General features: G+C 34.6%; 1 protein-coding gene across 1 annotated transcript in view; it reads left to right on the forward strand.

The window, feature by feature from the left end:
- The window catches only part of LOC116163791, a 102,065-nt gene that overhangs the window by 69,340 nt on the left and 5,925 nt on the right, over positions 1-26,800 (forward strand). Inside the window, exons 3-5 of the mRNA XM_031477908.1 lie at positions 10,518-10,658; positions 10,709-10,820; positions 20,849-21,021. Of these exons, the coding sequence (XP_031333768.1) occupies positions 10,518-10,658; positions 10,709-10,820; positions 20,849-21,021 (426 nt within the window). The remainder of the gene's footprint in view (positions 1-10,517; positions 10,659-10,708; positions 10,821-20,848; positions 21,022-26,800) is intronic.

Raw genomic sequence — 26,800 nt, forward strand, 5'->3', positions numbered from 1 at the left:
AAAAAAAAAAAATGCGCTATTGTGGCCACTTTGTCCGTCCGTCCGTCCGTCCGTCCGCTAACTTTGCGACGCTACTAGTTTTTTATCTTAAGAGCTATTGTTCTACTTTTTCGCTATTTGGTTCGTTATGGTGTCGAGTCTTGTACCAAGGAAGGAATTTTTTCTGTACCGCTTACAAAAAAAGTTATTGTAAAAAAAACAAAAACCGTTTTTTACATGTTCCATAATTTTACACTTTTGCCGTTTATTAACGATCCTAGAGATCGTTTATAATTTTGTATTGTTGTCTGTCGTCTGTCTGTTGGTCTGTCCGTCTGTTCTTTTGTCTGTCTGTCCATCTATCTGTCCGTGTGAACGAGAACTTTGTTTAGAAATGTCCGATCGCTTTGACATCTCCGTTAGTTATGAACTGAATTGCATGAAATTCAATATGGGCATAACTTTAGCCATATAATACGCAATGCCAAAAGTTGAGTCGAATCGATTCAAAATTTACAGTGCCCTTTTCGCATCTCGACCATTTATAAACCGAATTGCAAACTTTTTTACTTATAAAAGTATTTGAATGAAATTTGATACATAGGCACTTGCAATAAAGGAAAATCAAACGCCAATTTCAAAATTTGGTTTTGCGCATGCGAAGTGCCAACTTTTTTATTTATGGAAGAATTTAAACGAAATTTGATACATAGGCACTTGGGATAAAGGAAGGCACTTGGAATAAAGGAAAATCAAACGCCAATGTCAAAATTTGGTTTTGCGCATGCGCAGTGCCAACTTTTTTTTATGGAAGAATTTAAACGAAATTTGATACATAGGCACTTGGAATAAAGGAAAATCAAACGCCAATTTCAAAATTTGGTTTTGCGCATGCGCAGTGCCAATTTTTTTATCTATGGAACTATTTAAGTGAAATTTGATACTTAGGAAATCTTAGTTTATTAGTTAGTTATAGTAAATTAGTTTTAAAATTTAGGTTTGCGCATGCGCAGTTCCAACTTTCTTATTTAGAAAAGCATTGAAATGAAATTCTTCTCATAAACTGAAATTGAAGTAGCACGTCAACAATGGATTGCCCATGTGCAACGCTATCTTTCATATTTGTGGCCGGATTTTTACGATTTTAACAGAAGTTGCATCTTACAAATGGGAAATGAATGCAAGTGGAAATGCGCTTTATGTAAATCGTTTACGATTACTTTTTAACTTGTTCTGTTAGGGTTTAATCTTTAGATATTTGTGTCTACAATTGACGAAATCTTCAGACAGATTTTAATAAGTCCGTAATTATTATTCATACACAAATAATTTTCCAGATGAGATCCTTTAAATTCATGGCACTTAAGCTAACTATAGGTATCACTTTGGGACAAATCTCATTAATATAGACTACGTCTGCAGATTACCGTATAAAATGTAAGTATAATGTTAATAGACTTATTTAAAGGCGAAATTAAGTGTGAAGTATCGCAATAAACATTCTAGCGCTAATTGAAGGGTAACTAATATAGGCATGACTTAGACTGTTTGGAAAAAAAGCGTTAAAAGAAAATAAATATCAATTTTGAGCGTAAGGTAGGCAGGGGTATAAAATAGTTATTTAGAATTCCTTCAATATTTCGATATGTATGGGTATACGTTCGGAATTAATGCTTTAATATCCTGAATTTTTTCCAATCGGGAAAAAGGAAGCTATTTATTTCTCCGAAGGGACTCAGTTAAGTATCGCAATAAAGCTCCGTAATAATTCTTTTTGTATTATAATCCCTTACTTTTTCTCGAATCGCGAAATACCAACTTCTTCATTATATTAAAGCTTCAACTTCCAAGGCGTAGGGCGAATTTCAACGTGACGCAAAATAGCGTGCTACAGAATTTATGATATTTGAAAACATTCAACGATGACTGGGTTATCTGGGCTTTCCCTGTCTCCGCGCGTCTACATCAAGCCTTAAAAACAATGGGGGGGCATTAGGCGGTCGAAGGACTGTACCCGATTATTTGCCAGTTTTCACTATATAAATTACGATGGCGTAGAAATGCCATAGTGATAATTTTTTTCTCATTTCCACTTTTAAACTGGAAATTCCACTTTTATACTGGAAATTCTACTTTTAAAGTGGAAGAGTTCCACTTTTAAACTGAAAATTCCATTTTTAAACTCGAAGTTCCACTTTTTTTGAATGAAATTGATTTGTGAAGTAGGTATACTTGTCGTTCAGTAGGTAAGTATGAAATTTATAAACCGTATTATTCTCATATAAACTCTAGAATCAGAGGTAACACTGGGATAGGCAGGGGTTACTCCACCAATGATAGTTAACCTGCCGATGAATAATGACGATGCGTTATCTCATTTTAACACTCGCCATATTGTCTTTTTTGTTAATTTTGGTCTTAAAAAAGACGTTTTCTTTTCATTTTAAGTTTTCAGAAAAAGAATTATCCGTTGTCTAAATCCCGATCGTATGCATTCCATCCGATGGAACTGAACCGTTTTTAATTCGCGCTTTTATCATAATTTATTCCAACCGATCCGGTTTTTCTTTTGTGAAAATAAACAAGGAAAAAAATTAAACCCTACCTGTTTTTCTCTCATGGCCATATGTCACCCCAATACTATTTAAATCGAATCCGCGTTTATATATTGTAAAAATTAGACAGAATGCAATTCCATATTTTGAAAGTCGGTTTAAATCTCTATTAAAAAAAGGGATTTGACTTGAAAGTTCCGTCGGATTGGATAATTCAATCGCGATAGATATTTCCGATTTCAAGTGGATGGAGTTGCATCCGATCGGTTTGATGTGATTTAAAAGCACTACAGAAAGTAATAAACCAAATTTGTTCTTTTTATCCATTACCTTATAATTCAACCACTCAATTGTAGAATCCTACAGAACCATTTCGGTATTAAAACAAGTGTTTCTATCCCGATGTGATCGTCTATCATAAATAGATTAGCCGTCATTTGATAAACTATCACGTCGGATAGAAACTGATATACCATTGGATAGAAACGGATTTACTTGAAAAATTAAGGAACAAAGTAAGAAAAAGAGAAAGAAGGTCAAAAAGTCAATCAGGTGAAAAGAGGCAACCAAAATTCTAAAATTTGGACTGGGATGGATGTGCAGTGAAAATGGAAATGGACATGTGAAAGTTTGTACTAAACAAGGAGGAAGGACAAGAAAAGTAAATGTACCAAAAAATTCCAAAAAGGAATACATACTAGAAAAGGCAAAGGAACTTTTTTTTCCTGAAGGTAGGTCTACTAACAGACGTTTAGAAGGATTTAGTTTTCAACTGTGTGTGGTTTTGCCATCGCAGTAAGAAAACAAGGCTGACAGTTCAAAAGAGACTAGTTCTGAAATAATGAACGATTCAAAAATTTTATTCAGCTATGAAAATATAGTGTTTGAAACACTCGAAGAATTATAAACTTAGATCAATTCTAACACCACCTCTCCGGTCTTCTCCTTATTTAGAAGATAATGGTGCCGAAAGCGAACTCCATCATTTTACGACAGTTGTACTGTGAGTAACATTCCAATTATTCGACATGATTTTGATGCGAAGAAATGGCAACCAGTTACTAAAATAATATTCCTTGGATGGAAACAACAGCGATATTTTCCTAATTGGTGTTGCCGAGCCCTTTATGGAGCTTTGTATATTTTTGGCAAGTTTTCTGTAGAATTAAAAGAATCTTTTCTATAATGCATTAGCTACCACCAGAGAAGTAAGTATTCTAGAATTAGGTTTAGCCAATTTCGAAAAAATAGATAAGGAAGAGGTTTTAGAAATAATGGAAAGTCTTGATTGCAAAACAATTGTGAATAGCTCTAACGTGGAAAAAGTTATACCTAATATTGAAAAGAAATCGTGCAATAGTCAAAGTTTATTATTATCTGTTGGACCAATCCTAAAAGCTGATGACAGAAGATAAATTAAAAGCCCTATAGATTCAATGTGAGCCGTCCTAAAAAAAATATTTTATCCTCCTTGGCCTATTTACGTGAGATCTCCGAATACGACCGAGTTTTCACATATTTAGAAAAATTTGTCCGTGAAAGTTCTCCGTAAAAACTTAAGCTCTTTTTAGTGCATTTTCCAAAAAGAAAATGAACGATATTGTCCGCATTTTGTCCGTCTGTCTGTCTGTCCGTCTGTACCACTACTAGTCCTCCTGTTTAAGTTTTTTCGTTGAGCTTCATCCTATTAATGTTTCATTAAACAAATCGTCATTTTTATGTTGCTGAAACACATTCGATTCAGAATTGAGATTGACGTTGCCTCAGGATTTATGCTTTAATTCTCTAATTTGCCGTAATAAACTTGTTTCATATACAAATGGACTTAATGGATTGTTTACGTCATGTACCTACTACTGACCTTCGCCTTAGAAATATCTGTAATTCTGTAGAGGCGAAGTTTGTTTAAAATTCTGCGAAGGTAGCGTTCGCTTATAAATAAGTAATAACACTCCCAAGACAGTTCTTAATTCATATTATTGCAACCCTAGCCCAGAATATGATCTTATTAGATCTTTAAGTTTGGCCCTTTGTACCGACATTTTTTGCACTTGTACACTTAGTAAGTTTTTTATGTTGCTATATCCAAAAAAAGTGTACTCTTTAAGTAGATGTAGCGAGGACTAGTAGTTGGCATTAAAAAATATGTCCTCCACCTTTAGAAGTACGCCACTGACCACAAATTTATAGTACGTAGCCTGTAGCATACTTTCTATAATTTTGGATACCATAAACAATTTCTTTAAAAATCATGTTTTGAGGATATATCCAGTGTTGCAGACAAAATGTTCACCCTGTATTAGACTTCATCATCACAAAAAAATAATTTGTTTTCCCAATAGATAAACATTCAATTATACGGTAAAAACTACAAATATGCCAAAGCGTAACAATAACAACCCCTTTAACAGTACATGCACTATCACAACTTACAAAAATCAAGAAACAAAATACAGCGCTTTTTGCGTTGCGTGACATACATATTTACTAAAATTAGTTAAACATTGTAAATTCCTTCCGTAAAACTGGTTAATTGTGCAGTTTCTATTAAAGTATGAAAATTAGAGCTGCAACGTAAATCGTATCGTATCAAATCAAAATCAGAACCAATTTGGTTGAGAAACTAAGCTCGATGTCGAAGCGGTAAATTTGCGATTGCGTTACAAAAACTGAAACTCGTTAGATGACTAGGAAAAATCTGACAGAGCTTGCTTTCTAATTACTTCATTATTACCTAGGCTATGTTCTCCACTAAAATCGGCAACGCAGTAATTACGGAAAATCATTTGAATATGTTAAAAAACAAATCGCACAATCAAAGAAGGTAACCTAATTTTCTTCTGACTCGGTCAGCGAGATTTCCGTTTATGAAAGTAAAGGTAAGAAACACTTCGACTTTCTATTCTAGTAAACAAACTTCTATATTACAAAATATAATCTCAATCAACAAAAAGCTTTTCACTTACATAGAAGAGCCGATGACATATAAATTTGGCGGAACAAATTTATACGCCTATAATATAACTTCCAAAAATAGAGCAATATCCGACCAATAAAAGTAGCCAACACTCGCATGAGTTGACAGTTAATGAACTGAATGGTGTCATAAATTACAAATCTATTCCCTTAGATATTCGCAATAAGAAATAAATGAATTTCAATGACCGCCTCTACTACCAGAGTAATTAAACACAGGCATTTTTTTGCTATTACGTCATCATAATTCAAGTTGAGTACCTACACAAAACCAAGTCCGAACAAGCCTCATTAACTCATTGTTCAACCCTCGGGATGAATTAGGTATGCTGACAAGTATAACATTCGAAATTACATACCTACACTGTTATAATGTAACTCTAATACACACAGATAAGTTATAATTTACCTCTACGAATTTGGCAGATGTATGTGCTGAAAGGTTTGTTCCTGTTGTCATTAAATGGTCATTCAAATTACCCACCTGTCATTTCAATAAAAGGAAGCGTTCCTTGGGGCTTAGTGCTGGTCGTATGATTTAGTTAACAGAAATGAACACTGGACCATCGCTATCTACCCTCATTTACATCCCCTTGATGCTTTCATCTTGCACCGTTTACCCTTCTGTTGTCATGTCTCATTCACAATTATTTTAAGCGTTACCGACTTTTTCATCACGCCTGCTTCATACCTCCTTTCACTTTTGAATATTATTGATTCTTTCTTTACGCTTCGGTCACGGTTCCTCCCTTCTCGTCACCTTTTTAGATCTCATTTATCTTCTCCTTCATGTCTATTTTCACCGCGCCCTTTCAATTCTCCTGTACGCTTTCTTTCTCCCTTCTTCGCAGCTCTTTCACGACTCCGTCCTTAATGCTTTCTTTCTTTACGCTTGATTTACGCCTCCTCTTTCAACTCTCGTTTAATCCACTTTGTTCATCTTTTTTTGTCTCCCAAATTCTTTCTTCACGCTGCATGTACAGTCCCTTAAGGCCTTCTATTTCACGTTTTCTTTCATGCCACTTAAGCCTCCTGATTCACGCATCATCACCTCGTTTACGCTTATTCAAAACTGATGAAATTTCCGCTTCGTAAGTATTACAGTCCTCCTCCTCGGCCTCTTATCGTGATCGGATACAATTCGTTATATCCCAAGAACAGATTGTCGGAGAGTATTCACAAAGGACGTTTGTGACGTCTGGAAGAAATAAATCCATTGATAACGTCAAAACTTTATCAGCTAATATTACTCACAAAGGCAAAATTAATCGTCTGGACGAAACATATTTATTGGTAAAGTCGTAGCAAATATCTTGAGACCGTTATGGGTGCCATAGAATCTTCTAATTTTGACATGGCACTACTTAGGACAAGTGATCCAGAGTCTCATTCTCAAGTGAAAAGGAACCCGCTGCAACGGAATCTAACTAAAGCTTCTTTCGCCGCTATTACTAATAAAACTACCAACGGTACAGCAATAAGTGCTGCTCATTCCAGACACAGACAAACCGTCCTTTAATAAGTGTCGGAAGAGGGTACTCATAAAGAGCAAGTGGAACGTGAGGACCAGATATAGATACTGGTGATGTCAAAACAAATATCTGCAGAAAGGTGTCGGAGGAGGGTAACCTAAAAGGGCGGAAAGATCCTCTTGACGAGACACTGGCGACGTAAACTCTGAATTGTGTATATCTCGAAGATGTTGTTATGTGTACACGCCGTATATGTCCCAACTTTGCGAATTTATCAAAGCTCGCAGACACCGGGCTTATTTTGGCTTTTTCTTCCCTTTCAACACGAGTAGTATTACTCGCTTAATATGCACCCATAAAACCAAGAAAACGCATTCCGCAAGAGACAACATACTAGGGTAGTACTAAGAAAGAGGTTTTAAGCACAAATATCTTCAAGTTTTGGCTTTGTGAAATCGACCGGCGTAGACTTGGCACTGCGTAATGCTGCTTTCCCACTATTTACACTTATATTTACAGGTATCGCCCTAGTAAAATCTGACACAATACAATCTTTCAACGATGGATTGTTTATATACCTGCTTCGCGAAATAAGAACTGTTTCACACCTTTGTGCACTATGTAAGGGTAAGAATTGTGGACAATTCTTACAGCATCAAAAAAGGCATATTTGTGTTTATTATTTAGGATTTTAAACTGCACTATAAACTGTCCATACTTATTAAGAAATATAAACATTAATGTGCCATCGAGAACATTACGTAGTGCACCTATATTTTATGTACCTTATCATAAAACCAAATATGGACAATCATCTCCCATTTCTAGGATGTGCACCACAGCCAACACTCTATGCAAAAATTTCAGTTTCTTGGGTTTACCTATATCTTTATTTAAAAAATTATTATTTATAGAAAATAGATATGTCTTAGAGTAACAATATTTAGTTTTATACTTCCACCTTGTATATCGTTTGCGTTAGTTTTAAGTAGTTATTTAGTTTTTATTTAGTTTTTCCATTACGTAACCCTTCATATATTATTTCTATCTTTTATATCTATTGTAAGTTATATATCTCATAGTTGTTTGACTCGATTGTAGGATGATTCGCCCCCGAAAATTCGCCCCGGTAAATTCGCCCCCGGAATATTCGCCCCCAAGAAAACTCGCCCCCAAGTAAATTCGCCCCCGGACTATTCGCCCCAGAAAGATTCGCCCCGGAAAATTCGCCCCCAAGAAAACTCGCCCCCAAGTAAATTCGCCTCCGGACTATTCGCCTCCGTAAGATTCGCCCCGGAAAATTCGCCCCCGGCAAATTCGCCCCCGACAAATTCGCCCCCGGTGATTCCGTTCCCGTAGGATTCGCCCCATAAGATTTATTAATCCTTGGAGGTAACAAGGCCAGCAGTTCATAAAATGAATGTTGTTTAATTTTAATTTTTTTTTGTAATAACTGTGTATATAAAGGGGGTAGAATAATAGCACTCAAATAGCTGTTAACTAAAATATGAATAGGTAATTAAGATAAGGTTGAATAAAGTAAATACAAAAATCTGAAAATCAAACTGACAACAGCAAAAAAGGAACTCTTATAGCATCAGTAACCCGTATTGTCATTTTTATACTTACATAATAATAGGACATTTTAAAACTTTTATGGCATTTGCACATTTTTTACCAAAATTCTCAAATTTAAGGCTGATCCGACGGGCTGAATTTGGAACGAGTACAAGAGTACCGTATAGCAGACTAATTACTACTTCACTTCACTACTAATTACTACTTCACTAATAAATATATAACTTTTTTTTATATTTTAAAGAAATGGGATGTTTCGAGTTAGATTTTTTTAGAATATTTTAATTATGATTTGATACTTCAGCAAACTTCATCAATGTTGGTTTTTTTCAACACAAATTTACATCAAATCTGAGCCAATTTTCAAATGTAAGTCTAAAGAAAGAATCATCCTTTGTTTATACATTGATGCCAAAAACATTTCAATACATCCATAAATGGCTGAGTAATTAGATTCCTTTGTAAACGCAATTTGTTGTAAAATGTATTGTAAACATACGGTTGACGTTGAACCGTTGAGAGACGAATAGACGATTGAATATGAACAATTTCGAGTTGTCAGTCTCGCCGTATTGAGTTCCAAATATCGTAATTTTTGCAAATATTTATTTAATTAATTTAAACCAACCTATTACTTCCGAGGGTTAATAAATGTTATGGGGCGAATGCTACGGAGGCGAATTTGTCGGGGCGAATATTCCGGGGGCGAATTTGTCGGGGCGAATATTCCGGGGGCGAATTTGTCGGGGCGAATATTCCGGGGGCGAATTTACTTGGGGCGAATATTCCGGGGGCGAATTTACTTGGGGGCGAATATTCCGGGGGCGAATTTACTTGGGGGCGAATATTCCGGGGGCGAATTTTCGGGGGCGAATTTACCGGGGCGAGTCTTCCGGGGCGAATTTACCGCACACCGTTTGACTCACTTACGCACTGCTCTCCACGTTTCATTTTTCTTATATGTATTAATGTGTTTTTTTTCTCTTTGTTATATAATGGGAAACCGTAAATAAATAAACAAATAAATAAATGAAAGCTTCTATAAAGCTGTACATTTTGGGAGTTTTATAGGCGTACCTGCTATTATACCTTACTATTGAATAAAAAATGTATTCAATGACCTTACCCTTATTCGTGGGTAATTATTATTCACCTGATTTTTTTATAATATAATGTATCTACTAAATTCATGTCGCATGTTCTTTTAGAGAACTATTTAACAAAAATTATTTCTGTCGATTGTTCGTGGGAGAAACGCAAAACGTAGGTTAACATTAACTAAAACATTTTTAATGATAATGACGCAATTTTAGAACATTATTTTCGATATTAATAAAAAATATTCAATGGGTTTACAATAGATGCTTGACACCTTTTTGGCTAATGCAAAATCCATGTAGTATTTAATATTCAACTCGTCGACACACAATCTTTTTCCATTGCGATTTTTAGTATCTGTGTGTAGTTGGTGTACATTTCGTACTATTTAATGTTGTTTTTGGTTAATGAAAGTTAAACAATAACTCCGATACAGCATTGTTCATATTTTTATGAAATGATGTATACCTACAGTTCAGATACATTTACTCTTTGTATCTACCCCAAAAGCATTATTCTGATACATTTTAAGTTCATGCAAAATACAGACTTTTACATGGCTGCCATGTCATTGTAAATATTGACATTTTCACATTTTTTCCTTTCAACTTCGCTAGATCATTCTTATGGCTAGATGCAGCGTGCACGTCATTGTATGACTGTAGACAATAGATTTTTTTATCCTATCCACGTATTCAGAACTGTTAGCACAAAATGTGTTCATGCTACAACCTGTGTACCAAATTTGTATGGAAATTTTGTTTAAAAAGTATAATGATACCACAACATACAACGCTAATTATCATAGAAATTAGGTCTCAACATCCACAAGAGACTGAATTTGCAATTTTTGTTACAGCGGCACGAGTGAACGAATCTTGCACCTTTAACGAACAATGCGAATATTTAAATTCTGTAACTACCTGCAGAGATGGATTATGCACTTGTAAATTCGACCGTCAGCCGATTATACACCCCGATGGAAGGAGCGAGTGTATAGGTAATTATTGAACATTGACAATTTCCTCAGAGTTTAATATCTCATTTCAGTTATTGAAAACACATCAAACGACGAATTTGTTGCACCTACGATGATAGGAATTTTAGTTGCGATGGCCGTAATGTTCATCATTATATGCATCGTTTTCCGGTTATTTAGCAAGTAAGTTTTATAATAATTCTATAGACCGCTTCCGAAAAGAGATGCGGTCGATCAATTAATTTAGTTCGGTTTTGTGCTGGTCCGTACAAGTAATTAATTAAATTAAGCTATGGACTGGTATTATAGCTACCATTAGCGATTATTTCATAACTCCCAGTCCAATTTTCCATTTATTAAATTACCGCCGACATAGCTAGCTAGGTGTGAATTTATACTAAATTCAATGGCATAACTAGATACAATGGCCCGGATGACATTTTCATTTATGTTCATTTTTATGCACATTTTTATTCGATTTATCAAATGTTCTCCTCGCTTCATAAGTCCCGCGTTTATTATTATTCGTAGGTGGGAACATTATCAATATTTAATTCATTCTTGTGCATCTATGCAAAACGAAGTTGCATTAAAACGACCAGAGATAATAATTTATACAAAAGGGGTGGGATAGTGAATAAATTATTTATTAGCAGAGGAAGTAATTTTGCAATATTTTCTTAATCATACTTCCCTTAAGAGCATCACAATTTGTTTATTGTTTAAAAAGTCACTCTCTTGTTGGCTCTTGAGAAAACAGTACTATTCTTGAAGACATGTTTGCTTTTTCTATACTAATTTGTTCAATTAATAGTTATTTATTATATAAGACGATAAAGGGATGTTTTAACAATAACCATCCGAGATGGTTAGTTTCCATTTATCGTCGTGTATAATACAAAACTTGAGAATAGAAAACTCAAGAATATCAAGCTTAGGTTCTGCCGTCGCAGTTGTTTCCATAGAACCAGATTGTATTATGTTCTAAACTTTAATTTATTTCGTGCGCCGCGTCTCATTTGAAATAAGAATGACAGATTTTATTCACAATCATCTGTTTCACTTTATCTACTAAAATGAACACTTTACCTTAGAGTTAAAGAGCGATTTCTACTCATTCAAACCTATTAAAATGTCAATTTAACATCTGATATAAAATTCTTTGGGATGGTTCCGAAAAGACGGATTTATTTACTAATTTTATATATGAATTATCTTAACCTTTGCCACCTTACCCCTGAGATCGTCTAGGAACCCTGAAAATGAACTCGCTATGATTGGATCGAAATTTCCTTGCACATCATTACCGCGTCAATTCTTTTTTTAGTAATAATTTGGAAATTTGGCTTAGTTTCTGGTCAACGGAATCCATGGCGCTGTCTTATTTCGTGCGTACAGGGGCGATCTGGTAACTGGCGACTGCATGTTCGAATACACTATCCGCTAAATCTGTCACCTCTTCAAGCTGGGTGTTTTTCTTGTTTCCCAGGATAATCTGTACCTATATTCCTGGGGATAAGGCTTATCCACAAGGTCTTTAGAAGTTAGCCGCAGATGGCGAAGGAATTATGACGGCTTGCGCTCCCCCAACTCTTCTCTCTCCGGGAAACGTCGGAGGTCTCCACTGAAAATTACTATTTTCATAAGAAAGGACTGGTAAATTCAACCTGCCCGGGCACAACGCCCTTGGGAGTGTAGTGGGAAGATAATTAAACAAATCTTTTAATTTTGATTATTCCACAAAATCTTCCATTTCGTCAGATCCGTCTGTTCCAGTTCTTCATACCCTAATACATTTCTTTACTTCAGATTTTTCAAGTTCTTTGCAGTCTTCGTTCTGTTAGATACTACAGACTTTTCAGATTCTTAAGTTTCTAGTTCATCAACTTCAAACTTCAAAATCTTTGATTTCTTCAAATTTTTAGCGCATTTTTGAAACAATACGCCATTATATTCGTTATGGCTGGCTGGCTGGCTGTTCGATTGAGATCTCAGCAATTACAATAGCTAGAGACTTCAAGTTTTTACTAAAAGCTTTCTGCTATAGTGTTGATGTGCAGGATCTAGTTTATTTTGAGTTAGATTACTCATGAGATAGATAATTTTAAACTTCGCTAATAAAATACTGATCGGTATTACCAAAAATGCGCTTTCATCATGCATATGCTGATTACAACTTGTTTTATTACTTGGGAAGCTAACCATTTTTCACATTCAAATTGTTCGAATTTTATGTTTCTTTAAAAATTGTAGTTATAGGTAACTTTGTATTTCATTCAATTAATTTCAGCTTCTTCAGATTCTTCGAGTTCTTCAGACTCCACAAATCCATCAGACCTTTGAAATCCCAGCACTGCATATCCTTCAGTTTTTCCCTGTTTTTCGATATTTCAAATTTTTCAGATTCATACGTCTCCGCGACATCCTCAATTCCTTACAATTCTTTGGGTCCTTTAAATTCTTCAATTTTTTTGTGTCAATTCTTCTTCCGATTCTTTAGATTTTTCAAATTGTGAAGACACTTAGAATTGAAATTCGTTAGTTTCTTCGACTTACTTAGATTCTTCAAACCTTTTTCGTTTAAACTTGCTACCCCCCTCCACCCAGGCAACAGAGTGCAGATCGCGATTATAACGGGCGATCAAAAATGAGTGACTGTCGAGTTTTTCCAAATAAACGAGACTCTTACTCGCTCAAGAGTAACAAAATTTGTGTTTCATTAATAATTTTTTTCTCAGCAACATTTTTTAGCAATCTTAATATGTAAAGAAATACATTGCAAATAATGGGTTACCTAAAAAAATTAAGTCAAGACTACCCTTAATTAACATTAATGCAATTAGTATTTCTGGGGGAGGGGGCGCATACGCACTATCTTACATCGAAGTGTACACCACCAGGAGCTGTTATTCTGCGTCCTTCTTTTTCACACGGAACAAGATACATATTACTCTCTCGCGCGCTATTTAAAATTGCGACAACCGTACTGTTGCGTGCGAAAGAGAAGGCCACAGCGTAACAGCTGCTCGTGGTGTACGCAGCGATGTAAGAGAGTGCGCATGCGCTCTCTCCATGTGATAGAAGCAGACAGATATATTAATTAGATTAATTTTAATGAAGGGTAGTTTTGCATTAATTTTTTAGGCAACCCATTTGCAATGTGGTTCTTTGCATATTAAGATTGCTAAAAAGTGTATTCACTCGGTAAACGGATAGGTAAAGGTTGACCTTATGTGGGATCTTAGACTATCTAAGATTTTTGAAAATTTTCCCAAAAATAAATGGGATATTCATATTGTCAAAAACGAAGTGGCGATCAGATTTTATTTCGTCCTCATTTAGGGCTGTGCAGAAAATGAACACCCTTAAACCAAATTTATTTACGACGGCAGTTGACGCAATATAATTGGATGTATTTCAATTTTGGCATTGCTCGGTTGGCTAAAATGTAAACTTGAATTTCTCAATATTGATTGTGTGTATGCGATAGTGTAGGGCACCCTGCGAGTCCGATTCCTCTACCACTATTAATTGGTATACTTTGAAAACAAAAAAAGCAATATTAGAGGGAGGCACCAGATGTTTAAGGCATGTTTTTGAAACACAATAATTAAGAAATTCACCCCGTTACATACACATCTTATTCCTTCAGTAGATAATTAAGACAATTGCTGAACACGGTTAACAAAATGTAGGTATCGATTTAGACCTTTTCAAACCTGATCACAGTAACAATAAATTTCACCTGGATCCATTTGAATTTCCAAATTTCACGTTTCTAGGTGGCAAAACATCAATTTTTCACACGTCCACTTTAGTAAACCGTTCTGGAAAAGTTTCATTCAATCACATCATACCCTCCAATAGCCACACTCGCGAACTAATCTGGGAATTGCGTACAACAAAGCAAGATTTATGTCCGAACTTTCCATCTTCTAAATGATAAATTTATAGCAGGCGCACTTACGTTTCTTGTAATCGTAGTGTTAGTTTTTAATTAAGGAGAAATGTTTTGTTGCAAACTGTTAAACAGACTGCCTGGCAGTAAGTGGCAATAACTAAAATTGCGAGTCTTACGTCGCAAAAGAGACAGTTCCGTTTAAATTTACGCACACCCATTTAACTTTCAATGGAATTATAGGTACATATTGAAAATACCCAACAAAATAGTCGTTACCTGCACGGAGCTTTTACGTTTTGAAAATATGTTAAAAAGAAAGCAAAAATCTTCATATAAATTCGTCTACGTATATTAATGAGTTTAAATGACGTACCAATAAATTACACACTTTGAGGGGTGTATTAAATCAGTACCCGAGTGTGTGGATTTCTTCTTCTTTTTGTTTTTTAAGGCATTCAAATTTCAAAAATTCTATTACTATTCTCGAACACAACTTTTGATTTGCGCATGCGCTGCTTTTAGGCGAAACATATTTGTGTTTCGACCAATTGCAGTTTTTTTAGAATTTTGAAAAACTAGGGATTTATTTTTATGCTGAAAACCAATCGTCAATGATATCAAAATCTTTTTTACCTCCTCGAATGAGTTTGACAAATCTAAAGTGAAAAAACTAGAAATGCCTATTCGGGTATAGTGTCATAAAAAAAAAGGAATTCTAATCTTGGGACTTTTTCGGAGTCCACGCTAATCATAACAATGAATACATCAAAGCAGCAATCTTCGGAAGGGTTGTAGGACAATTCGCACCCGGACATTTCGCACCAAGGAAAATTCGCACCAAAGATATTTCGCACCCGGACATTTCGCTCCCGGACATTTCGCACCAAGGAAAATTCGCACCCGGATAATTCGCACCGGAATAATTCGCACCAGAATTTCGCTCCCCTGAGAGGGTATTTTGTGTATGGTTGACTTTTAACATAGAATGTCGGCTGTGAAGTATTAAATTAACTCAGAGCTTGAAATCTCCAATATTACTCACCAATATCACGTTTTATTACTTTGTGCATGTAATAGACGTATACCTACATTTAAAATTTGGATACTTTCAATATTAAGGTATAATTTGGAATCGTGACGTCCATTTTGTGTTCAAACTCTAAATGGGATAATTTATTAATATTGAATAAAAGTTCTCTAAACCGTTCCCATATAATTTAATAAAACGAAGTGATACACTACATGTTTCGACCAACGGTCATCTTCAGGTGATCTACAAGATGGTAGAGATAATTCGGGAGAGACTATAGCTATAAAACTTACAATAGATGGAAAACAATTAAAAACCCAAAAGGGCAGTAAAACTGGAAAGCCCAACGACCATATCCGTGGTTGGTTCCAGAGTAAAATTAAATTTGAAGAGGTTGATAAACTAAATTTTTTGCAAGGGAGGGTCGAACCTAAAAACTAACATTAGACGACGGTATAAGCAACGATGAAACTTACGTATAAAAAAGTCAAAAGGTCAAAAGACGATATTCTAACTAATAAAATACCCAATTAAGGGCTTTGAAACTGGAAACCATCTGCACTTCCAAAATCAGTGCTCGGTTTAGCTAATCTTACCTAGTCATCGTTGACCCAGATCCTGGCATTGCATGTTAAACTAAGAGCCGATGGGTCCTTCTTTGCTCTTCTCGCTCGACACAGCCATGATGAGCAGTTTTGGAGTTTAAGGTTCTTAGCAAAGAGGTACATGTATCCTTCATAGATTATGTATCTTTTTCCCCTTTTCGTTGTACCGAACTCCATTGTTACGCGCCCGTATAGTTTGCATCGCCTAAATCTCACATCCATTATCAACTGTTTGTAACAAATCAAATTTCAACTTTTAGCCTCAGGGACAAGTCCATTTTTGATGATATTTTCCTTGATTTTGGCTTTTTAATGTGGCACGTATGTTGGTTAAACAATAGCCATACAATTTGTAGAGGAATAATTTTTTTAATAGTATTTATGAGGCAAGAATTCATACGTACAATCCTATGTACCTTTTTAATTGGAATGGACCATATCAAAGCAGTAGAGATTATGAGGTCACTTTAATAGCATCCATATCACTCAAAATCTGGAATTTAGTACTTATTTTATTGTAATCTCCGTATTAAACATGAGAACACTAGCTAAAGGTACCATGAATGAAAATTTATTTTAAAAAAAACAAAAAAAGGCAAAAAGACACTCATCCGTGATGTAAATTGTCCATGCACTCATGTTCATAAGTAGACGGATGCTGCTAAATGCTGGTATCGGTCTATCAGCAAAACTGTAACCTGACATTTCTTAAACCTATTTACCCAGTTTTATTGTACCAATTCACAATCAAGGTTTTTTTCATTTGGAAACCTTTTAGCACGTACAAATAAAATTGCAATAGGAATATAAAAGTCTAAATAAAATTTTAACAATTATTATTTGTTAATAGCTGCAAGTTAAGTTTCCTAGTTCTCTAACCTTCGATGTCGTCCATTTAAAGGACACATAACGAAATACGAAATGTATTGTCTTAACCCTAATTTACAGGTCTGGGGTGGATCGCACCCCACAGCCACTTTCAATGTCCATAAGTTTTTTTTCTTTCAATATTTTGGCTTGGGAGCTCGAGTACCTTCCAAGTTTAGTCTTTTCTATCGTTTTTGGCGTTCTTAGGATTTGAGTTTTTATTTTATCACTACTTTTAGAAAAACTTTCAAGTTTACAGGTCTGGGGTGGATCACACCCCACAGCCACTTTCAATGTCCATTAGTTTTTTTTTATTTCAATATTTTGGCCTGGGAGCTCGAGTACCTTTCAAGTTTAGTCTTTCCTATCTGGGGTTCGTTCCACCCCACGCCCGTAAACTTGAAAGTTTTAGTGGCCAGTAAACTAGGGTTAAAAGAATCTCAAGTAAATTATAATCATATTTGAACGTAAAACAAATAGATTCTTGAGAGTTTCCGTAAAATTAAAGAGATAAGAACTGTAAAGTAACGAAAAAAGCAAAAAATGTTGATAAATATCGTGAAAAAAATTGATCTTGCTCTAAATTATATGGCTATTATTTAAATAATATACTGAAATTGTGAAGATCCATGACTCTCAATGGGGTGCTTAAGAAGCTTCGGAGAAATAACACCAAAATCTACCCATTTATTATTATAACAATTTTTATGGGGAGATTTTGGTGTTATTTCTCCGAAACTAAATAATATACGGTGGTGCATTAGAAACCATAGCTATTTCTGTAAATTAAAATAATTTTCAATAAACGCTTTGGCACGTCAAATTGATCATGGAAGGAAACAGTGTCTAAAATAAAACTTGCTCACTAATGTCTTTGTCACGCATCGTCGGATATGTAATTTTTATACCACTTGCAACTGCATAATTTTGACGCACGATCGCATTAGCTTCTATTACATAGTGATCGGCCCGACATCCTTCCAATGACATAAACAACAGTGCGCCCTCAACTTATTTTTAAAATATTTCGAAAATATCAAATCTAAAAAATTATAGTCTCACCAAATTCAGAGAATGGAAGCCTTTCCAATGATGTCCTATATTCCTTGTTGCGCAATTACCAATGCTAAGGGTTTTGCTTTAGTACTAGGTATGCCATACAAAAATTAAAAAAGAAGTATATAGGTACTTAATAATTACAAACATTTAAAAGAAAAAATCATCAATATCGACCTGTTCCTAAAACGTTTCAAGATTTTCAAAACCCTTACTGTTTTGATTAACAATCTCTTAAAAAAATGCCAGAATTTTTCCATGTGTCTCTTCAAACTATAAAATAAATAAGAGTAAGAAAATCAAAAAGAATCTTTTAAGTTCATTCACTACCATAGTTGTAGCAAAGATAACGCAAAAAAATAAGCAGTTAGTGTAATTTTACTCAGTCATCAATAATCAATATATAGCCATATGTGGTCAAAGAAACGTAAAACTGGTTCTAAGAAAACTGGAAACTTACCTTTTCTGAACACCACCACAACACTACCACCAGAAATAAAATTTTTTAAAATTAAAAAAAAAGTATACACAAAATCAAAACCCGTGCTCAGATAAATTTTAAAATACCACTCTGTCAAACGTTCAAGAATGAAGATACTATACAGGCGTTAAAGTTCTAATTAGTTGTGGTCATACCTACTTAAACCTGATTTTTCGGACCTAATTACTTTTACCTTTACCCTATTCATCTTCCAGAAATAATAGAAAGGATGTCATTACGATATTTCTCTTATTGTTTCTTTATGAAGCGCAATTTGTGTTATCGGGGTCTTTTCAAATTTACCTTTAATTATAATATTATCTTAATTACTTATCCAAATTTAGTGCCATCTATGAAATGCACTGTTCTATTGTCATTTATACATAGTCGATTTGTCTAAAATAAATTTAATTCATTTCCTTTGTCACCCTTTTCAACTAAAGAAATAAAGAACAATTTTTTATGTGTCTTCATTAAGAAATCTTTATGTAAAGGAGCATTAAAATTACTTCCTTTTTCTATTTTCATCTTGATCTTATAATGTAAATATTTTTAACTTTAGACTTATCACTTTGTTTGTGTACGGTATTATATGTTGATTCTGTTTTAATATTAAGAGCGTCTCAAAAGTAGCGAATGTTACACATAATATTGTAGATATACTATAACTAGGTATAACTATTTGGTATTTAATTACTCCACAAAAGACGTTTCAGTTACTTATTCTTATTTTCTCAAAACGAAAGCGCAGTAGATAAAAATTATGTGTTCCTAATTACAGGATTTAACTATATCAGACTCTTCATACAACTTCAAAAAAAAACCAGCGTGATTATATTTAAGAAGTGGAAATACTTAAGAATCGCGATGTGTTGAAAATGAAAGCCCAAATAACTATTATTTGAAACATTTTTCCATGAAGTAGATGTTTACCAAGATGTGCACTACTACATACATTCTGTAAAGGCAATGGTCTAGTAGCCTCTTAAAAATATTTAATTTTAATAAACCAAAGATTTACAGAATTATCCGGGTGTGAATTATTCGGGAGCGAATTTTTCGAGTGCGAAATGTCCGGGTGCGAATTATCCGGGTGCGAAATGTCCAGGGTGCGAAGTATCCTGGGAGCGAAATGTCCGGGTGCGAATTATCCGGGTGCGAAGTATCCGAGTCCGCTTCGGAAGTCCTTGAGAGCAGTTCCGGTTTTGTTGACTTTTTTTTAAATTTTGTTTTTTTTAGTTATTATTTATAAATAAATAAATAAAATCATAAGCCTTTCAGAAGGGCAAAATAATTATTTGTATTGTTTAAACAATATGTAGCCAATTGTATGTACGCAAATGTTGAGGGCATTTTTTAAGGATAAAAAGGTGCTATTGTTTGCGTTTTGTTCGTTCGTCTGTCGTCCGTCCCTCTGTCGTTCGTCCGTCTGTCTGTCCGTCTATCCGTCCGTCTGGAACCACTTCTGAGATTTTGCACTAATTTTAGGGGAATTATCCTTGAGTTAGAATAAAAAAATTTTGTGGTTTCGGGGTCATATTGAAAAGTCCATTGTGTCAGCGTAAAACACATTTTTTTTAGAAATTCTGGTTCTCTCGAGATGGTTTTCACACTGTGCAAATCGTTTTTCCCGATTCTTTTTGCTCATCTGCTGTGGTTATGATCTAAAAAATTAAAACTAATTCAAACCAAAAGGTAGAACAAAATGACAAATTATAATTTTTCCTATTCTTAATGGAGTATAAAATTGGTGTAGAAATAAATTCTTTGGTAACTTTAATAATAACGGAAGTATTTTATTTTAGATTCTAACTATTACCTAAGTAAAATTTCTTTTAGACAATGAAACCGTATTCTATTTTCATCCCTCATTGCGTACTCATCAATGACGTTTGAAGTGTGTAATTCATCTTCATACTTCAGTAGGAGAAATACAAGAAGTTTATCTATACTCGTATTGCCATTTCTTATAAGATAACTTCCTTGACCCAGTTTGAAACTTTTTTTCAGGAAAACATGACGAGAGACGTCTCTCAAAAGCTCGAAACAAATGGGCATGACAAACGGCTAATGAGAACCAAACGTTCCAATTTATTTTGTCTTAATCCTAACGGAGGGAGTGAAACGAGGTATAATCTTTGCGAAAAAAACTGGGTCGCAATTTGTAATATTGTGTATAAAGCTTGGGGGATATATTTTCAAAGTTGTTGCACTCGTTTATACTAGTTTGTATCCATTTCTTTCAAGTTCTAATAGGAATATAATTTATAGTGCAAGATGGCGAGAAAACAGGACCATTTTTAATACACCTAATCCGAGATTAATGAACGTTTCCTTGCTACGAGACAGCAAAATATTGCATCAAGAGAGACGAAGTTCCAGAGGAAGCATTCGGGGCCCGAGCAGACCACCTAGCATGCCGTCGTTAGCACCACATTCTCCCGGTAAGATAAAAAATAGTTTCTTTATTAGGTACGCAATTGAAGACCTCAATTAACTAACCAAAGTTACACGATAAAATGTCAATTTAATAAACCACTCGGGCCTGTTAGAAAATTAGTCCGTATAGCACTGTTACATTTGGAGTAAAATTAGGAACTTATAGCTTCCATTAATTTTTCTCGTTTCTGGTGAAAAACACATATAGTCATGCCTAATAAAAAATGCTGTTCTGTTTCAGACATTAATATTAGTCCGTTTCATATTTTCATAACCAATATTATTTAGAACTAGATTTAACACATAAAATATATTTTGAGATTATACGGACAGTAACAATTTTTCCAAGTTCTGCTAATAATGCAAAATTAGATTATGTCAGTGTAATGTATATTAATCCGTCAGCAATACATCACATCTTGTTAGTGTTATAAACTGTGTTACATTTTAAATATTACAGTTGAACGTAGAATAATTTATTAAGGCTACCGAATATGTTCATAAAATAAACGGTTCAAATTTCTCCTATTTATAAAGAAGAAACTTTTTACTTGAAGTTCAACGAAAAAAGGTTAGAACAGCGAAATCGATAAAGTTAGGGGTATAATAATAATAATAACTTATATTGTGTAAATAAAACATTCAAAGTTTTTAACTTAACACTCGTCATAATTATGTGATACGAACAATATCACAGGTTACAATTACTATATATCACAGCTTAATCACAGAGAACAGTGTCACCGAAGTCAGAAAAATCATTTGTTAAAAACTCCTTGATGCTGTAAAAAGCATAACATGTTACATAAAGAAATAAGTACTTTTGAAGTACCTACTCCCCAAATCAGTAATAATAACCCACAATTGAATAATTTTATTGACATTCGCGATTTACTGTCACTCAAAAATTGATGCTATTGTTCATAGACAGGACTAAACTCCATGGAAACGCATAGTAAAAATCGTGAAAAAAAGTACCACTTTCCATACGATTTTTCGTTAAAAAAAGCCCGATAATTTCATCACTATATAAAAAAAAAATTTAGAAACATGCCGGCGGTAATTGTGTACAATTTTGCTCCAAGGATTTTTTCGATATCTTTTATGGTAAAGGAGTTACGATCCGAGGGATCTTAGGTGCTACACCCTGAATAATTCGGGTATTTTAGGGTATGAAGATGCACTATTACTAGAGTTAATGCTATAACAAATAATTTATTCAAATACTTCAAGTTAATGTCCAAACCAAACCTAGTTAATGCACATTTGGGAAGGTACAGCTTTTATAATATTATGTACTTTCTTTGATTCTCTCTACAAAAATTGGACGTGAAACATAAGTATTTGTACATATGTCGTGTCATGTTACATCTGTTTGCGTGCGGTCGCGTGTAGTATGTGCCTTTATACAATTTTCTAAAAGAAATGTGTCCTTTGAGACTTTCATAGCAAAATTAACAGTGCGGGCAAAACGGCACGAACACAATTACGTGGGAGAGTCGTTAGTTAACTACTGAATCATTTCTTAGCTTCCTTCGTAACAAGCGTGTATTTGTAGAAATTGCTAAATATTTGCACTAAAGATAAATAAGTCGTAATTAAGTGAGCGTACATCTTGACATCATAATATGCTAAGTAATAATAAACACAATATCGCTATAAGGGCAGTTTCTTTATGTTTAAAAAAATGTTTCCTTCTTCTTGCTTGATTACCAAACCATAGAGATAATGAAACGCTATTATGTTGAAGACGATGACATTTAGCAGCATGTTTGTAAAACAAGGTACGTAGAATCAAGATATAAGAATCTTACAAATTTTTAAGCGAGTTGTGGTGGCGTGATGCGAGTAACTACTGATTTTCATTTGAGATGTGACTCGCAGCCACGCATGCTTTCTCATAATTTAGGTACCGCCGTGCTGGCGACTTGGCATTGTATCTAGTAATTATAGATAGGCAAGTCCCATACTTTTTGAGAAGTTATCGTTGCCAGATACAACTTAAAGTATGCTCGTAGTTTGTACTGAGTCACTGTTTTGGTGGTTCCTAGCACTAATCCGCATTTATATCTTAGCGCCGTTGGTGGACATATTATTTACTTGCAAATTTTGAGATTATGTATTTTTGATAAAAACAATTAAATATATTTCCAAAATCAAATGGGCATTATGTAGCAGACACACTTATTCGGTAGGGTCAGGCGAGAATAGAGCGTCGGAAGTCGTACAACTCCTACAACTACTCACTAGGAATGGAGATATAATATACTATGTTGGAGAACGGAGTGTTGAAACAGGGTTTTCACAAAGTGAAGAGAAAAGAGGCATCTGGCGCACTAGTAAAACAGTATTAAATATCTACGCTTTACTTGTTATACTTTCCATAATTTCAAACACGTGCAAAATATGCTTCGAAGGTTCGATAAGTAGTTCAGGAAATATATTACTTCCCACCAAAAATTCCCTCCGCAACAAATTTTGAAAAAAAGAGAAAAGATAGTTTTTTTTTTATTAAAAAAACCGTTATTTTGTGTATTTCAGAGAAAATCTGGAAATTCGGAAAGTAGACAAAATTTGCTACAAAAAGGTCATATATCTTCACGTAGGGCGAATGGGTAGGGTGTTAGCGCATCTCAACACATGCACCTTGGTGCCGTACTCACCCCGGGATATTAGACGATAACTGCGTGGTTTTCGCCGCTTTCGCGACCTTGCTTATTTATGGCTGACTGCCATTTTGAATTTCTAAGTTCATCCCCTGCCCCTCTTCCCCTTACAGTTTACACCTGTTACGTCAACTGTCATGTTAGTTGAGTTTTATAATGTTTATTTGTTACTCAGTTGTAAACGTTGATTAACAAGACAAAACGCAAACGGGTAAACGTCATGTTTAAACGCTACTGACTTGTAAAACTGACAGCAGATGTAAAACTGACAGCAGACCTGTAAAAATTTTACAAGTTAGTAATCTAGTAATTTCATTGGCCAGAATGAATGCGAAGTCTCTGTTACATGGATAACATGATATTTTAGACATTTCTTCAAGATTAATTTAAGAACTAATTATTTACGTTTACAAATGAGTAACAAATAAAATATTGTACATTATACGCCAGGTAATAGTTTTTACTGGCTCTAGGAGATGACAGGCTCGCCTGACGGCTCGCCAGTCAACTTCTCCTATCGCCAGTAAAAACTCACTTACCTGGCTAATAATGTAAAATACTATTAACTACGAAATAAAATGTACATATTGGCTCGGCCAAAACCATACCTCTTAAAGCTAGTCTGTTTTACACACCCCGCATTAGCGTTCGATAACAATTAATAACTATAACGCAATCTTAATCTACACACTTACAGTTTTCTGTTGAAATCCCAAAAATTCTGCTAGAAACCACTAATTTGGGCAAAAAACTAATGCAGTCAAAAACTTGGTGCACTACACTTTTTTGTTTTTAACTTACCTCCTTTTCGGGAACCAAGGAACATAATTTGTGAATTGGACTGACTAGCCGGCCTCGAAATTGACAAAAGGCCCCCTTCTTACAGCAACTTCAGTATTAAAGTCCCTCTTTTAATTCCAAAATTCGAAAACCTTTATCTAATTACCGAAGACGTAGGAACACAACAACCAATTACGCATCCGTTCCTTGTCCCTCGTTAACGGCAAGGTATAAAATCTTTACACGGAACTATCTTATCTCAAATAACACTTTTGTACAAAAAACACGCAGTGGTTTAGCTATTAAAATGCAGTCTTATCGCCAATAAATTACATCAACTTTTTAAAAAAAGTAATAAAGATGCCCATGAATTCAAACAGAACTGTCACTTAAAGTAGTTAGAGCGCCTAGGTAAAAAGTAACAAGAAGTTGACGAAAATATGGTATATTCTCTGAGAGACGCACTTTCCAATGTCCAAAAAAAAAAAGAGTTCCTATGTGCCGTTTCTGAGATATTTGACAGTAAAAACAGGGTATTTTAACATGGGCTCTTATGGACAGACTCGGTATTTTTGAGCTAGCAAAGGTTTTTGTATCAAGACCTAAATGAGATGGGTCATTAGAAGCGAAACTTTGTATCGAATCTAAATATGCACGGAAAAGTAAATGTTCATGATGAAATAAGGAAGATATTTGCCGCCGATGCGGCGTCTACTCTGGCGGCGCGCTGCACGTTCAAATCTGGTGACTTTTTCACCATTTATTATTTATTGCATTGTACTGAGGTACAAAAATACCGTATTTCTAAAATTCTAATTGTGTTTCCTTCTTGAAAAAACGTTTTTTGCTACTTTTAAGTAAGTAAGTAATAGGTAGGCCGAGTATGAATTAACAAAGCAAAATTGATAACAATATACACAAAAAATTGCCCTAGATTTAACAATTCTAGGCACAAAGAAAAACAAACCACTTGAATACAACTACATAGAAACGCGATAATCGTTTCGTACCTAAGCGTGAAACTCCACCACTCACCAGACTAATTAAATAATTTGACTTACAATTAAAGACCTGTCAAAAATTCAGGTGTCTGGACCTAACGTCAACGTCCCCATTGACGTTGTTTACATGCAACAATCTAACTACGACGAATTTACAGAAAAAATATGCAGATAGCGTAAAGAGTATCTAAAATGAAAAACGTTACATCATTTTATATGGACCACATTCAATTAGCAAGATCAATAGCAAAGCTAATCACAGATTTTAATGGGAATGTTGTGTGAACCATCAATCAAATTAATTACGTCGTAAGCTATCGCAGCTCATATCGACCCAGAGAGTGTATGCACAAAATTTTTTATAATATATAGCAATCAAAATAATCTCCCGATTAAGACCCAAATTGCAACAAATCTTATAATTCAACATCAAATCTCTGAAGATCAGTTTAACTGACCCCGCAAATTAAATTGCGAATTAATAATATTTTTCATGTCTCAAAATATAAAATAATTTTTATAGTACCTAAATATGCATTATGCAACTTTTCTTAAACGTGGTGCATATCTTCGCCGACGCGCGGCGAAATGTTAAATCCACCTCTGTCGATGATTAAATATACAGCCTTTAAACTTAAACTTTTACACTTAATTACGTTTGCTTGTTCTAAGTTAAAATAATCATCTTTAACAATTATTAATTTAGAGCGGGTGTACGTCTGGCATAAGCCTACCGACCCTTCATTTAATTAACAAGTGCCTTGAGGGCTCAAGCACAAAATTTCCTTATTTTTGCGGAAGAAAATGAAAGTATTATGCTTATCTCTTCTAGTGTAGTACGTATAGTGTAACGATTCGGCTCATCTTAAATCTAACACTCTCTCTTATCTCTATGCGGCATTCCCATTCCAAAAAGTTCGTTGGTTACATGCCAAAACCAATAGTAGATAAAGTGGTTTATCATATACCTACTGGTTTCTAAACGGTAAAAAAAATTCCTCCATTTCATATATCACCAAATAAAGTAGATATTAAATTCCTGTTAGGTTAATACCATTCTGACGACGATTTAGGGCTTTAGACTGTAACGTTTGCGGCGAGGTGACCTCTATCGCATAACACGGCAAGTGAAATGAACTAATCCCGCGTTTTCCCACAAAAACAATTTCTATTGATCGCAAAAATGTGTGTTTAATATTGTCACACGTGCCCATTGTAAACAGTAAACTTATTGATCTTTCTAATAATGGAAAAGCACGCATGCAATGCAGGCAAACGTACAGGACAAATCCAGGCGATTAGTAGATATTCGCCAGATTCAAGTTTGCGCCTGGTGG

The sequence above is a fragment of the Photinus pyralis genome, unplaced genomic scaffold (genome assembly GCF_008802855.1).
Source record: "Photinus pyralis isolate 1611_PpyrPB1 unplaced genomic scaffold, Ppyr1.3 Ppyr1.4_LG2, whole genome shotgun sequence".
Classification (NCBI taxonomy): Eukaryota; Metazoa; Arthropoda; class Insecta; order Coleoptera; family Lampyridae; genus Photinus; species Photinus pyralis.